We start from the raw sequence: 16,342 nt of genomic DNA, 5'->3' as shown, positions 1-16,342 counted from the left end.
GGGGGGGGGCGGAAATTGCTTATCAGCATTTTTAGTTTCCAGAACTTTTCTCTTGCTACCTTCTCCTTCCTTGTAGTTTCCTTAGAGAGAAACTTCCTCCTGTACTTTGGAACTCGTTGCCTGACCCAGAGCTTTTCCTGTCTGTACTGGAGAGAGTAGCTTGAGGCCTCCTTCCTTCCAGGGCGGGGCTTAACTCAGCCACCCGAGGCACCGCTGATACGCCTGGGGACCCCGGTGCCCTGCCTCCTCGAGGGCATTTTTGCATGTTTTTATTATTGGGTCGAGATTCCCTTTTTTTTTGTTTGGACTTAGAAACTCTGTTTCGGAGAAGGCAATGGCACCCCACTCCAGTACTCTTGCCTGGAAAATCCTATGGACGGAGGAGCCTAGTGGGCTGCCGTCCATGGGGTCGTTAAGAGTCGGACATGACTAAGCGACTTCACTTTCACTTTTCACTTTCATGCATTGGAGAAGGAAATGGCAACCCACTCCAGTGTTCTTGCCTGGAGAATCCCAGGGACGGGGGAGCCTGGTGGGCTGCCGTCTATGGGGTCGCACAGAGTCGGACACGACTGAAGCGACTTAGCAGCAGCAGAAACTCTGTTTCCTGGCTTTCCTCCGTGGCTCAGCTGGTTAAGAATCCGCCTGCCAAGGCAGGAAACACGGGTTCAATTCCTGGGTCAGGAAGATTCCTCCAGAGAAGGGAATGCCTACCCTCTTCAGTATTCTTGCCTGGAGGATCCCATGGACAGAGGAGCCTGGCAGGCTACAGTCCCTGGGGTCGAAGAGGCGGACACGGGGTATGGAACTAAACAACAGCTCTTTTTACTGCTTCAGTATTTTTATGAACTTGATCTCAAATTGGGTTTGCATCTTTTGCTTGGCATGATTAGCTAAATGTCTTTGTTTTTGTAAACGGAGGTTCCACCACAGTATAGAGCTGTGGTGACTGGGAAGCTTAATCAACGTCCCTTTCCTCAGGGGATTGGAACTTCCCCAAACAACTGGTCTTCAAACACAGCTCCAAAGTCACCCTCTGATAGCAGTCTTGCTTTTGCAGATCAACACAGTGTTGTTCTACTGTAATTCCAATATGCAAATTAGAGACGTCTTGGCTAACACACAATATAACTATAATATCTTTAGAACAATAAAAAATCAAAACTATTAGTAGTTGGATATTAAAAAAAACCATTGCTGAATCAGCAAGTTTTAGTTTTTCCTTTTTTTATATTTCTGCTTGTTTTTGGGACAAGTAGATACAGGTATCAGGATTAAGAAAAAAGTTATGGGAAAAATTTAGTTGAGCCTTTTAAGTCAATTATTATTATTATTATTTTAAATAACCAATTCTTGTTACTGAAGTATAGTTAATTTACAATTCTGTGTCAGTTTCAGGTGTGCTGCAAAGTGATTCAGTTGTTATATTACAGGTTATTTGTTGTTGTTCAGTTGCTCAGTCATGTCCGACTCTTAACAACCCCATGGACTGCAGCCTTCAAGGCCTCCCTGTCCTTCACCATCTCCCAGAGTTTGCTCAAATTCATATCCATTGAGTCGATGATGCCATCCACCCATCTCATCCTCTGTCGCCCTCTTCTCCTCCTGCCCTCAATCTTTCCCAGCATCAGGGTCTTTTCCAATGAAGTTATTACGAGATACATAGTTCTCTGTGCTATACAGTAGGTCCTTGTTGTTAGTCAAGAATTCTTGACTGTTCTGCAAGTTGAGAGTGCTGAGGGAGGGCTGAGCTCTAAGGCACTGTGGTCCCCAGGCCAGATCTACTCAGTCACTGGCTAAGCCTTCTCGAGTGTCACCTGAGGCCAAACTGAGTCCCAGGGGCAGTCTTGTGTCCCGGCTTCCTCGCTCTGCTGGAAGGTGTCCACATGGCCCGTGGTATGAGGCCTCCAGGAAGCTGCACATCAGCTTCCATATGTGAGCAGGAGCCCTTTCAGAATCTCTCACTTGCCCCCTCGTCTCAGCACCGCAGTGCAGACCTCCCAGCCTTCTCAGCTTTGCACTCAACCCATTCCTCCAGCCAGTGGGCGCAGGGCTAAGACCAGTGGGTGCTCTCTCTTCAACCTTGTGTCTTCTGGCTCTTTGTGAGTGTGAAATACATTAAAGCAAGCACACCTTGAATAGACATAGTACCTACTATGTGCCAGAAGCTTTTCATAATTTAATCATCTCAATGGGCATATGAGGTGACTATTTTACTGAATGAGAAGAGAACTCTCAGAGGTAACATAATTTGCCTAAGATCCACTGAAGTAGATTACCAGAAGCGTGTGTACTCAGTTGAGTCCAGCTCTTTGAGACCCTATGGACTATAAGTGGCCAGGCTCTTCTGTCCATGGGATTTCCCAGGCAAGAATACTGGAGTGGGTTGCCATTTCCTTCTCTAGGGGATCTTCCCGGCCCAGGGATTGAACCTGGGTTACCACAGAGCCAGGGGTTAAATCTCTGCTGATCAGATTCCCAGAGCCTGTGCTTTGTTCCCAGTGCTGGAGTGCTTGAGAAACACAGCAGTCACCAGTGCCAGCCCCTTTGTGTCGTGTAATGTGTATCTTCCACATGCAATTTGTTTATGAAACAGCGTATCCTCTGAAAATGAGGACGCCGAGACCTTCAGTGGGTGGTTGAGAAAACTGCAACCTGTGCAGGGTCACACAGTTGGTAATGGTGGAGCCAGACCAGTGCTCTTTCCACCGCCCAGGTGCCTTTTGCTTGTTTATACAGGCACAGTTTTCATGGGCCCCTTATGACCGGATAATGTGTTTTCGTAAGCATTGTAGACAGGTCATTTGTTTCAATTCACAGAAGCGTCTGTTAGCCTCAGCTAATTTAAAAAGTAATGTAAGAAGGTTAGTGGTGTGTAAAGTGTCAAGTTGCTAGCTTATACTAGAAGATTTAGAAAATGTATTTTCTTAAGTTGGCTGTTTCACTTTTTAGGAATTTCAGGTTAGTTCAGTTGCTCAGTTGTGTCCGACTCTTTGCTACCCCATGGGCTACAGCATGCCAGGCTTCTCTGTCCATCACCAACTCCTGAAATTTGCTCAAACTCATGTCCTTCAAGTCAGTGATGCCAACCATCTCATCCTCTGTCATCCTCTTGTCCTCCTGCGTTCAGTCTTTCCCAGCATCAGGGTCTTTTCCAATGAGTCAGTTCTTTGCATCAGGTGGCCAAAGTATTGGAGTTTCAGCTTCAGCATCAGTCCTTCCAGTGAATATTCAGAACTGGTTTCCTTCAGGATTGACTGGTTTGATCTTCCTAAATTTTAGGAATTTACCCTTGGGAAATAGTCAGGGACACATAAAACTATAAAAACTATAATGAATGCATATGTGCATGTCAGCACTATTATATGTATATATAGAGACGTATCTCTCTCTATGTATAGATATACATAGGCTTCCCAGGTGGTGCTAGTGGTTAAGAGCCCACCTGCCAATGCAGGAGACATAAGAGACAAGAGTTCAATCCCTGGGTTGGGAAGTTCCCCTGGAGGAGGGCATGGCAATCCACTCCAGTATTCTTGCCTGGAGAATCCCATGGACAGAGGAGCCTGATGGGCTACAGTCCACGGGGTCACAAAGAGTCAGACTCGACTGAAGCAACTTACACAGCACATAGCGTATATATGCTGGGAGGGATTGGGGGCAGGAGGAGAAGGGGACGACAGAGGATGAGATGGCTGGATGGCATCACAGACTCGATGGACGTGAGTCTGAGTGAACTCTGGGAGTTGGTGATGGACAGGGAGGCCTGACGTGCTGCGATTCATGGGGTCGCAAAGAGTCGGACACGACTGAGCGACTGATCTGATCTGATCTGATTATTCTGCAATATAGGGAAAAATTGGAAGCAATCTGAATGTCCACTATGGGGCTTGGTTAATTAAGTATGACATGCCCTAACCAGCTTGAGGAATGACTAACAATAGGCTGCTAAGTGAAAAAAGCAAGTTATAAAATTATAAATATCATGGCCTCATTTTAAGTTTATATCCACACATCCTGGCTGTCTAATTATGAATGATTTCATTTTTGTTTTCAGACTTAAAAAATTTTTTTTCAACAGCATATTACTTTTATGACAGACAAATGTTAAAACAGTAAGAGCTTATTCAGTGAATGCCTAAGTTATTTTAACTACTAACTTTTAAGTAGTTGAAATTATTCTAGCTCTGAGTGGTAAGCGCAAACCAGCCTAAACTTGTCTGTGGGCTTGAGCTCGTAATCCCTTGCAATCCCTGAAGCCAACGATTATTACACAATGTCTTCACTGAGGGCAGCAACGCTTTACGCATTACGTGTGCACATTGTTCACCCCATAGAAATGAAACGTCCTCTGGCTTCAGCTTTAAACTCGCAGCCTTATGCTTGGATTTCAGACAGATGAGGTGCAGTTTCTTAATCAGGACTATTAGGTAGTTATGCTGTGTAATGTGGCATCAGGTACTCTCAAGCTGACAAAATATTTGCTCCTGGGAAAGGGCAGTCTTACTCATTGGCAAAAAAGAGATTTTTTAAAAATAGCTTGAACTCAGTCGTTTGGTTTTGTGTATGCCACATTAGCCAAAACATTCGTCGCCAGACCAAAATAAGTGCCAGGAATGAGTCTGTGTTACTTCAGATGTTACTTCTCTGAGGTGCTGAAGTGCTTGGTGGAGTAATCTCTCTCAGAGTGTCTTCAGCCAGGCAGTGCAGGTTTCTTCCTGCGCATGCTTGTTAACCGTATTATTTAAAGTCACTAATGTTAAGATATTAGTAATATAGTCAGTCAGAGAAGGCAATGGCACCCCACTCCAGGACTCTTGCCTGGAAAATCGCATGGATGGAGGAGCCTGGTGGGCTGCAGTCCATGGGGTCGCTAAGAGTTGGACACGACTGAGCGACTTCACTTTCACTTTTCACTTTCCTGCATTGGAGAAGGAAATGGCAACCCACTCCAGTGTTCTTGCCTGGAGAATCCCAAGACGGGGGAGCCTGGTGGGCTGCCGCCTATGGGGTGGCACAGAGTCAGACACGACTGAAGTGACTTAGCAGCAGCAGCAGCGATACAGTCAGTGTTACTCTTAGAAAATCATTTTTTAAAATTCATGTTATGTATTAGGAGAAGCCCCTGATGGTTCAGATGGTCAAGAATCTGCCTGCAATGCAGAAGACCCAGGTTTGATCCCTGGGTTGGAAAGATCCCCTGGAGAAGGCAATGGCAACTTACTCCAGTATTCTTGCCTGGAGAATTCCATGTATTAGAAAAGGACTTCTGACAAAGAGTGTTTCTGCTTATGTTTGATTTAATAAAAAATAATTTATATACATTTCAGAGTTGCATGAAGTCATATATACCTGTAACAAATTCCTTTGTCTTTTCTTATTAGATGAATAATAAAGTTGTTAAAGATGGGTAAGCTGAAAGAAGTAGCTTGAGATAATCAGTATTCTTTTCCTTTTGGCACATTCTGTCTGTGTGATTGTGCACGTGTGTGTGTAAGCTATGTGTGTTGCTTCCTTCTTTATTAATATCAAGAGTATCTTGTTGGAAAATCCCATGGACAGAGGAGCCTGGTAGGCTACACTCCATGGGGTTGCAAAGAGTCGGACACGACTGAGCGACTTCACTTTATTAATATCCAGAGTATCTTGTAATATATTGTCAAGTGCCTATATAAGTACATTTATGTATATTTTCACTTAAGAATGATACATAATAATGTTCTAATTGGTTATTTACTTGATATACATTTTTTAACCACATTATTTTAAACTCAAAAGAATTATTGTTGGTAATAATCTGGACCCTTACTAAAATCCTTTCCTTTAAGTTTCTATTTTATACATAGGATCAAGCTTGTATCTTTTGAAATAACTGCTCCTCAAAAGGGTATGAGCACGTCCTACCTATGGCCAATTCTACTCTCTAGCAATTAGAGTGAATAGAAGCTTCCAATGTATTTCTTGCTTTCAACAAAAATGGAGAGGTTTGGCTTTCCAGTCTTTTGGGGTTCCAACTCCAAAATTTGCTTATTTAAATAATTTACAGTGTATATCAAGAACCCACCTTGTACGTGTTCGTTAGTCACTCAGTCGTGTCCGACTTTGCAAAATACTTCCAGTGCATAGTAACAAATTATGAGGATTACAGGTTTGGTCCTAAAGACCTAGCTGGCTTTTTTTGTGATTGTATTTTAGTTTTTAAAAACATTTTAACATTTGTGTTTTGCATAAATGACACGATTCCATGATAAAAAATAAAAAGCTAAAAGTGTCCCTCCCATCCTAGGAGGAGACTTTGTCCCCAGTGCCCGCTCAGAAGTCACCAGCGCTTCACTCTAGAGTTATGCATTTGTGTTATACACAGGTGTTCACGTAGAATACAGTCTCTTGCCTTTTAAAGTGTCAATTCATACTATGCATACAAAGCTCTGACACTTTGCTTTTTTCACTTATCTATGTAGAGAATTTATCGTATTTCATTTATTCTAAATGTACATTTCCCCTCAACCCCCTCCTCCCCCACACACATTTTAACAACTCTAGAAGCCAGATGTATCTTATAATTAATGGCATCTTAGATTTTATCAGATACAACAAATACATGAAGAGTCTCCTCATTCTTTTTTAATGACTAAGTTGTCATTCCTTGTGTGGGTGTGCATTTCCTTGGTGATGGACATTTAATTTGTTTCCTATCTTTTGCTTTTAAAAAACAGCAATGAGTAACCTTATATACACATGTGCAAATTCATCAGTGGGATACCTTTCTAGAAAGACATTGATTGAGTCAAAGGGTTGGTGTATTTGTATTTTTGACAGATGACAGTACACTGCCCTCCAGTGATATGTGCAAATGGTTATTTTCCCAACGTGTCAGCCGCTCAGTGTTACCGAACTTGTGAACCTCTGCCAATCTCATGGGTGAAAAGGGTAGCCTGGTGTTCTCTCAATTTGCCTTTTTCTTATCATCAATGAGGTTAACCATCAGTTAATGTGTTTAGGAGGCACGTGTAGTTCCTTTTCTGTGAACTTTCTGTTAATAGTCTTTGCCCATTTGTCTAATGGATTATAGAATATTTTCTTACTGATTTGTAAGAGTATTTTATATATTAAGGAGATGTACATGTTTGTCTCTGATGTGAGTTGCAACTATTTCTTCCAGTCTGCCGTCTTTGCTCTTGATGATTTTTGCCATGAAGAGTGTGTGTGTGTGTGTGTGTGTGTGTGTGTGTGTAGGTGAATTGTTCCATCTTTTCCTCTAATGCTTATGGGTTTACTATTTTTCTTAGAAAGATTTTCTCCCCTCCGATGTGATTTTAAAAATTCTGATTTTTCTAGTGCTTTTATAATTTTTAACTCAAATAATTTTATACTTTTTTGTAATAAATTTTCAATTTTTTAACTCTGTCCAGAATTTATTTTGGCACGTTGTGTTAGGTGTAAATCCTACTTTGTTTTTTTTTTTTTTGTCCCTGCTGAGCAATGCAAGTGTCTTGGTACCATTTACTGAATCTCCATCCACACTCATTTTGCATGTGTTTGTGTCTTTTTCTGGATTTTCTTGTTATTTAAAAACCATTTTAAAAATTTATATGAGTATGCACCTTCAGTCTCATGGTAAAAATTCAATCAATAGTGAGATATATGGTTTTGGAAAAGAGCCCTTTGCTTCTCTTTCTTCCATTCCTTCATACTTTTTCTAAGATAATATTAACAGATCATTGAGTATGGATCCCATTTAGACCTTTTTCTACTATTTATCTGTGTTCATAGTACATATACACATCTATCTGTCTATTTATAGATATATCTCACATGTAGTTTGAGAAATATGGAGTTTATTGATATCTATATCTGTCTGTCTATTTGTCTAATTACATTGTATGCAGTATCCTTTGATTGCTTTCTTCCCCGCTCATCCTATGTCTTAGAGTTTCATGATAGTTTATATAGCTCCACCTCATCATTCTTTTTCATCTCTGCCTGGATTTCATAGTATGAATATATCACTCCTGATTTAGCCACTCCCCTCCTGTTACATAGCTAGGTGGTTTGCAATTTTTTTTCCTAATTTTAGCAAGGTTTATGAAGTGTGTAGCATTGCTTCTCTTTGACTTATGACAAACTTAATTCTAAAATGTTTATGTGATTGACTTACTATCATGCAGTTCATGGGGAAGAAAATCTGGACCATGTTGTGTGATATGTTATTAACATTTTGTGATGATCTTGTTTTTCCAGATAAAATTTGATCCTGGGACCCTCCTTCTTAGTACGCACCGTTTAATTTGGAGAGATCAGAAGAATCATGTAAGTTTAAATTATTTGCATCAGTTCTAGGTTTTAAGTAGGAGAAGGCAATGGCACCCCACTCCAGTACTCTTGCCTGGAAAATCCCATGGACAGAGGAGCCCGGTAGGCTGCAGTCCACGAGGTCGCTAAGAGTCGGACACGACTGAGCGACTTCACTTTCACTTTTCACTTTCCTGCATTGGAGAAGAAAATGGCAACCCACTCTAGTGTTCTTGCCTGGAGAATCCCAGGGACGGGGGAGCCTGGTGGGTTGCCGTCTATGGGGTCGCACAGAGTTGGACACGACTGAAGCGACTTAGCAGCAGCAGCAGCAGCAGGTTTTAAGTCACTAATTTCTTTTCTTTCATTTTTTCTTTCTGGCAAAGCTATAAGTAGATGCGATAAATTATTGCTTTCAGATGTCAGAAGAATGTGTCCCATAGTCTCTCTCGATGGGGTGCAGATAGAGGAATTAAGGTCTAGCCTCTCATTCAACCCTGAAACAGACGGTAATTACTGTACAGAGAGTCGTGGTGACTCCTGGATTTTAAGCCCAAACCAGATCCTCCCCCACATTCGAGTGTCCCCATCAGTCAGCAGTCCTTCAAGCAACCCAGTCTCCCTGATTGTTGTTGAGAAACAGGAGGAGGACGCCTGCTGCCAAGGGCATGCTTCCACCTAGATGCTGAGGGGAGCTGCCTCTGGGTCACTCGGCAAGAGGAGAGACCCCCTCCCACCCCGTTTTTGCATTTCTAGGGGGAGAGGACTCAGTTATATGTATAGACCTGACATCTTTATCTCAAAGAGCTTTAACTTGAAAGTGTGTGTGTGTGTATCTGTGTGTAAGTTTCTGTCTTGTAAAAGAAGCAACACAGCATGGCCCCTAACCCCATGAACTTTTAGTTCTACAGGTAAACTATGCATTGTACTGAGGCTCTTGGAAAGGTCACTAACCACTGCAAATTCTGTCTCTTTTTGCCCTGCAAGAACCAGTTTTTCCCCCTTGGTGGTAATATTGCCCTTACTGGTAATGCGTACCTCAGAACTGGTAATTTGCCTAATCCTTTCTTTTTAAAGAAATAAGCATTCAAGAAAGACATCTTTTTTTGGAGGGATAGCTGTCCTCAAGCCATATATTTATAAATTATTCTTGGTATAATTTTTTTTTATTATCATGGAAGGAAGCTAATATGGCTATCATTAGACCTATTCAATGCCAATCATTCATAATGAAACAAAAAGTCATTATAGAACTTTATTCCTATTTCTAGTTGATCATAAGTTTCTCAACTTGCCACACACCCCATAAATTTATAAAACAAGGATTTTTGAGGAATCTTATGGATCCTGTTTTCTCCTGATTCCCTCCCAGGAATGCTGCATGGCCATTCCTCTTTCCCAAATCGTGTTCATTGAAGAACAAGCAGCTGGAATTGGAAAAAGGTAAGGTCTGTATATGACAGTCTTTATGCACGAAAGCGTTTCCCGTCAAGCCATCCTCATTAACTTGGTTGTGTCATTGCCCAGTCAGTCATGGCCATGACAGCCTATGTGTGAGCGAATCTGTTGGTTGTGTTTACCTTGAGAAAGTATTGTCCTGGGGGAATAGAGAAATGGGTGAGGAAGGTTAAGAGGCATAAACTTCCAGTAACAAAATAATTGAGTCATGGGTATAAAAGGGACGGTGTGGGGAATATAGTAAAAAATTAGGTCATATCTTTGTATGGTGTCATATAATAGGCAGACTCCTACTCAGGAGTTTGCTTACAGTGTGGGAGACCTGGGTTCGATCCTTGGATCAGAAAGATCCCTGGAAAAGGGCATGGTAACCACTCCAGTATTCTTGCCGGAGAATTCTATGGACAGAACCTGGCAGACTATAGTCTATGGGGTGGCCAAGAGTTGGACACTGAGCAAGTTCCACTTTCATATAATAACTAGACTTATCATGGGATGGTTTTGAAATGTATAGAAACATCAAACCTGTCTGTTGTGTAACAAACTAACATAGTGTTGGAGGTTCGTTATACTTCAAAAACAACTAAATTCATGGAAAAAGAGATCAGATTTGTGGTTGCCAGAGGTGGGGCGGGGAGGGAAGGGAAAATTGGATGAAAGTGGTCAAAAGGCACAGACTTCCAGTGATAAGATAAATAAGCAATAGGGGTGTGATGTACGACATGATGAATGTAATTACCACTGCTGTGCACTATATATGAGAGTTGTCGAGAGTAAATCCTAAGAGTTCACCTCACAAGGGAAAAAAAATTTTTGTTTTTCTATTGCTTCAATTTTGTATTGGATGTTCACTGAATTTACTCTGGTAATTGTTTCATGATGTGTGTAAGTCAAATCATTATGCTCCACACCTTAAACTTCTAGTATTGTATGTCAGTTATATCTCAAAAGTGGGGGAAAATATCTATGTTTACAAAGAGATGTTATCCTACTTTAAACTCATTGATAAATGGAAGTCATTCTTAAAGCATGAATCAAGTACTAAGGTTGTTGTAGTATCCTCGGGTCATAATAAATAAGTGTGGGTCAGCTGTCACTGAATATATTTTCAGACAGTTGAATCTTTTTTTTGCCCTGACACATGGCTTGCAGGATCTTAGTTCCTCGACCAAGGATTGAACCCAGGCCCCTGGCAGTGAAAGTACAGAGTCCCAACCACTGGACCACCAGGGAACTCCCCCGACATTTGCTTTTATGCATCTGTGTATCTCTCATGGTCACCTGATGCGAAGAGCTGACTCCTTGGAAAAGACCCTGATGCTGGAAAAGATTGAAGGCAGGAGGAGAAGGGGACAAGATGAGATGGTTAGATAGCATCACCGACTCAATGGACATGAGTTTGAGCAAACTCTGGGAGATGGTGGAGGACAGAGGAGCCTGGCATGGTGTAGACCATGGAGGCACAAAGAGTCTGGCATGACTTAATGACCGAACAACAATAACATTTCTCATTCAGTACTTAAGATCAGAAATGACCCATCTGAGAAAAATGCCTGACTTTACTCCTAATTCTAGTTGACCATGAGTTTCTCAGCTTCAACTTTTCAGGCATCAGTGTTGAATAGAGTGTCACAAGAGTTAGTGTCCAAACTGGGACATTTATTAGAATAATAGGGGACCCTACTTATCATTAGACCAGGCAAGTATAAAAAACAGGACTGTCCCCAAGCAAACCAGGAGATGTAGTCACCCTGTTTTAAAGCCAGAGGTTGAAATGTTTCTGTTTATTCAAGTATATAAGACATTTTGGCTTATATATACTTGGGCACATGTAATTGAGGACAATTTGCAAACAAATATTGCTGGTAAGGAGTTTTTCCCTACCTGGGCTTATCTTTAGCTTTCATGTAGTCAGATCCTGCAATCAAAGAACTGGGTCCCTCAGCAGTGAGAGCACAGGGTCCTAAACTTGAGACTGGCAGGGAATTTCCAGCATGACTCTTATGCTTACTTTGTTTACACTTCATTTTGTATCATCTTTTAGCTTTTCATTGAGTTTCCTTTGAAAAGTCCTGATAGGGCTCCAGGTTTTTTTCAGTTTTAAAGGTTGTATGGTGCGTGTGCTCACTCCTAACTGATCCTAATTGTCATAGTTTTTTTGTTTCCCTGACAGTTCATTTCAAACAGTCTTGGGATTCTGCTTACACGGTTTTATTTGCTCACTTCACTTAAAGATAGTCCCCAAGAAGGAACCCATGGAGAGTCCATCCACACCTAGCCCCAGTTCACTAACCAAAGCGTTTGTGACGTCAAGGAGGCCCCACATGTGGTTGTTCAATTTTAGGATGATATTTAGGCAGCTCTATGGGTCTAAACAAAGTAATACTGCGTAATCGGTATATTCCTTGTGTTGGCCCAAAAGTTTGTTTGGGTTTTTCTAGAAGATGTTATAGGAAAACTCGAACGAACGTTGTGGCCAAGCCAATATAATGCGGTCATAGAGAAAAAGGTCTAAGCTAGGTACGCAAGATACTTTGAGTTTTTCAGTTTTGCTCATGTTGATAGGAGATTGTTTATTGAGCTGGTGCGGGGGAAAAAGACACAGAACTGAACAAATACAGTGGTGTTTTTAATGGCATAGAAGATAGCAGTTGTCATAAAGATCATGGCAGTTTGTGATCCTGGGGTAGCAGCGTTTTGAGAATTGTTTTTGCTGCAGGATATCTCTCTAAATCATGTCATTGACTGAGTGGCATTTTCCAAAAATGACACTGTGGAATGTTAGTTTTGGATGGAGTTTTAATAAAATGTCAGCTGGCCAGTTTTACGCAGATAAGTTTTCACATTTTGTTTTCAAATGAGTACGGTCGTATGCCTTGGCAGAGATGATCGGCCCCTAGTCACCTTTGGAGATGACTCTGTGGGTGGAAAACCTGATTGTCAACCAGCATCATAAACCACCCCACATTCTGCAAGTTTATTTTGAACTGATTTCCTAAAACCACATTTTTATTTAATCTATAGAGCTGGTAACTTTAATTTTTTTGGTGCACAGCATATACGTGTTAAGTAGAGAAATTTTTGAGAGATTCATTAATACTGAATTGATACAGACTTTAAAAGGATTCCTTTCAGGATGTTCTTTGTTTCTACATGAATTTTTTAAGTGATCTGAAATACGTTAAAAGTTACAAAAATAGAATTAATGGCTTTTTTTTTTTTGTCTGCACTGGGTCTCCATTGCTGCATGTGGGCTTTCTCTAGCTGGGGTGAGTGGGGGCTTCTCATTGCGATGGCTTCTCTTGTTGCAGAGCACAGGCTCTAGGGCACGTGGGCTTCAGAAGTTGGTGCTCCCAGGCTCTCGAGCACAGGCTCAGTAGTTGTGGTGCACGGGCTTAGTTGCTCTGTGGCACGTGGGATCTTCCCGGACCAGGGATCAAACCCGTATCCCCTTAGTTGCACGGTGGATTCTTAGCCACTGGGCCACCAAAGAAGCTGCCAAATTAGTGATTCTTAAAAGGCAATTCAATACATTCCATCTGCTTTTTCTTCAGTGCCAAAATAGTGGTTCATCTTCACCCAGCTGCTTCTAACAAAGAACCCGGCCCATTCCAGAGCAGTAAGAACTCCTACATCAAGCTCTCCTTCAAGGAACATGGCCAGATTGAGGTAAGTCTCCTTATGAATAAAACTGAACTAGAAAAGTGGCTTTGTATAAATCTGGTTGTTGTTTGTTTATAGGATGGAAGGCAGTATTGCTCAACATACGCGTTTTCACCATAACTTTCCAATGAAATTTTCATCATCTCTTAAACCTGATCAGTGAAGAATATGAAGTTTAGGTTTCAGTGGGAACAGGAAGCAGGAGGATGTGGGAACAGGAAAGATCGGAGGCTGGAAATGAGCTAAGTCGTGGCACTAGGTGACTAGTGAGGATTCGGTGCTGTAATTTGTTTGGATGAAGGGACAGAGGATGATGCAGTGAAATGTGTAACTTCCTCTGTGCCTGACAGTTCACCAGCCTTACACCAGGCAGTCTACCTTTATTAACTCCATACCAATCTAACTGTTGTAAGTTCTTATTCCACAGTATCATGGTTTATACGTTCTGGCTAATAAGTTGGTATGTAAATATTCTTTAGACATTGATAAGCCTGTGTTTATCTCCCCACCAGGATCATAAAGTATGTATGTTCTTTTTCTTTATAGCATCTGACCCAGTGTTCTCGATCCGCAGGCTCTGAGCAAATTGAAGTGACTAACTCAAGTCATTCTCACTGTAGTTGAAAGATACAGTTGTTGTTTTTTTTTTTTACGAGCATAGGCATGTTTTGGCCCTAATATCTGGCCTCACATTTTAACTAGACAAATTATTCTCTGCTTCCTTCATGGATAATGGTTGTGTATTTTTCTTGGCACTGGGTCAGTTTCAGTATGGATCGAAAACAATCCACACATGCAGGATTGTTTAAAGTCAGTCTATTTATTTCATTGTCACTCATCTGTTTGTTGAGAATAGTTCACTTTATGTAGAAGGTCAGTTCCTTCTTTTTTTTTTTTCTTTGTGTTTTCTGAAGTTGATCCAAGAAAAGAACTTCCTTTGATTTCCTTTGATGTCTCTGAGAATTCTAGGCTTGTCACAAATGACCGAACAGACCTCTCAACTAAACAAATGTTAAGTAATGATGTGTATGAGGATGGCGCAGCCTGCCTGATTCAGTATCGTGTATTAACACATATATATGGAATCTTGAAAGGCGGTACTGATGAACGCATTTGCAGGGCAGCAGTGGAAACGCAGACTTGTGGACACAGTGGGGGAAGGAGGGCTGGGACAAATTGAGAGTAGCATTGAAACATATGCACTCCCATATGTAAAATTAGATCAGCCGTGGAAATTTGCTGTGTGACGCAGGGAGCTCAGCTCAGTGCTCTGCGGCAACCTAGAGGGGTGGGATGGTTGGGAGGTGGGAGGGTTCGAGAGGGAGGGGACATATGTATGCCTATGGCTGATTCCTGTTGATGTGTGGCAGAATCCAGCACGGTGTTGTAAGGCAATTGTCCTTCAATTAAAAAGAATTAAACAAATTAAAAACAAATAAAGTGTTTGTATGTGCATAACAGTTTTACAGGCGTCTATCAGAGGAGATGACACAGCGAAGATGGGAGAATATGCCAGTTCCCCAGTCATTACAAACAAATCGAGGACCCCAGGTATTTTTTTAACTGTTTCCTAATCCAGTGTTTTCAGCTCTGTCTTTGCATCTTCATTAAAGGAAAAAGAGTTCTCTGATTATAGAGCTCGCCAGAAGCAAAATGATGATGTTCTAATTAGAACCTTATTTTCACAGAACCTGACTTAGTACTCTCTAGACAGTAGACACTTGGAAATAACACATGATTAACTACTTACTAACGTAATTTCAGGGTGGCAGGAGTTAGAGTCCATCTTCTGGCATTATGTTTTTCATAATTAGCATGGCATCTGACAGAACAGACAGCAGTACCACGGGGTGACGTTTTCCAGGCCAGTCTCATTCACCACCAACTCTGGACAGGCACTCAAATGTGTAAAAGTAGCTTGTATAATAACTGTCAAGTACCAGAATTTTAACTCTTAATTTTTTGCACATTTGAGGCCCTATTAAATATTTGATACATGCATGATGACTTGCCAGAAAACAAAATTGAAGAGGAAATTTAATTTATACCTGAAATACAGAGTAAAAATATGCCATCTATTTTTGTGTTCAGTCTTTATTTATAATGATTTGAAGGTCATTATGTGTGGCCATAAACCGACAAATGTTTTGAAAGCAAACTGGATGTAATTATGTGCTGTTTTTCTTGGGTTCTTTGCGTGTCCTCTCTCGCCATTGAACACACAGTGTGGTGGGGTTACAAAAGAGTGTGTTCTTCCTATTTGGGACATTTTATTTTCTACTTTTGTTTTTTAGCCAGGAAGAATACGGGCTGTAGGAATCGTAGGTATTGAAAGGAAACTGGAAGAAAAAAGAAAAGAAACTGACAAAAACATTTCTGAGGTAATTCTTACACAAGTTCCTGTCAGCTGTCTTTTTCAGCCATCTTGCTTATTCTTTGGGATACAGCTGTGGCTGCCTCCATTCTGTGTATTGGAATATAGCTTTCCTGAAGCCACAGTTCCCATTGAATGCATCTACTTCAGGTTGGCATAATTAAGCCCAAATGTGTTTTAAAAAGGCTTTCCAGAAAGGAATAAAAAAGAAATACAGATTGATTTTGTGATGTTAGAAAACGTCATGAATTATTGTCCATATATTTTAAAGTCTAGGTGGCATTGACTGGATGGTACTCATAAGGAATTCAAGGTCCCCTGTATAATTATTTTGAATGTTTGATTAACTTAGTTAAGGGGCAAATGCTGTTCTGCAGCCCTTGAGTCTGATTGGGCACCCCCGCTTCAGCACTGAGGACCACTCAGGGACCAGGCACGGAGATAGTAAGAGTGGTTCAGACCAGCACATTACGTCTTCTAGGAGCACAGCTTGCACTTTGGTGTTTCTGAAACCTCATCATATTTGAGGAAATTCAAGTAAAGGGGAGGAGAAGG

General features: G+C 41.3%; 1 protein-coding gene across 1 annotated transcript in view; it reads left to right on the top strand.

The window, feature by feature from the left end:
- Positions 1-16,342, top strand: part of VPS36 (vacuolar protein sorting 36 homolog (S. cerevisiae)) — a 31,832-nt gene that overhangs the window by 668 nt on the left and 14,822 nt on the right. Inside the window, exons 2-6 of the mRNA XM_010835656.1 lie at positions 8,242-8,310; positions 9,665-9,735; positions 13,305-13,419; positions 14,875-14,964; positions 15,708-15,794. Coding sequence (XP_010833958.1) covers positions 8,242-8,310; positions 9,665-9,735; positions 13,305-13,419; positions 14,875-14,964; positions 15,708-15,794 — 432 coding nt within the window. The remainder of the gene's footprint in view (positions 1-8,241; positions 8,311-9,664; positions 9,736-13,304; positions 13,420-14,874; positions 14,965-15,707; positions 15,795-16,342) is intronic.

The sequence above is a fragment of the Bison bison genome, unplaced genomic scaffold (assembly GCF_000754665.1).
Source record: "Bison bison bison isolate TAMUID 2011002044 unplaced genomic scaffold, Bison_UMD1.0 scf7180017864048, whole genome shotgun sequence".
NCBI lineage: Eukaryota > Metazoa > Chordata > Mammalia > Artiodactyla > Bovidae > Bison > Bison bison.
This window is presented reverse-complemented; position numbering and strand designations above follow the sequence as displayed.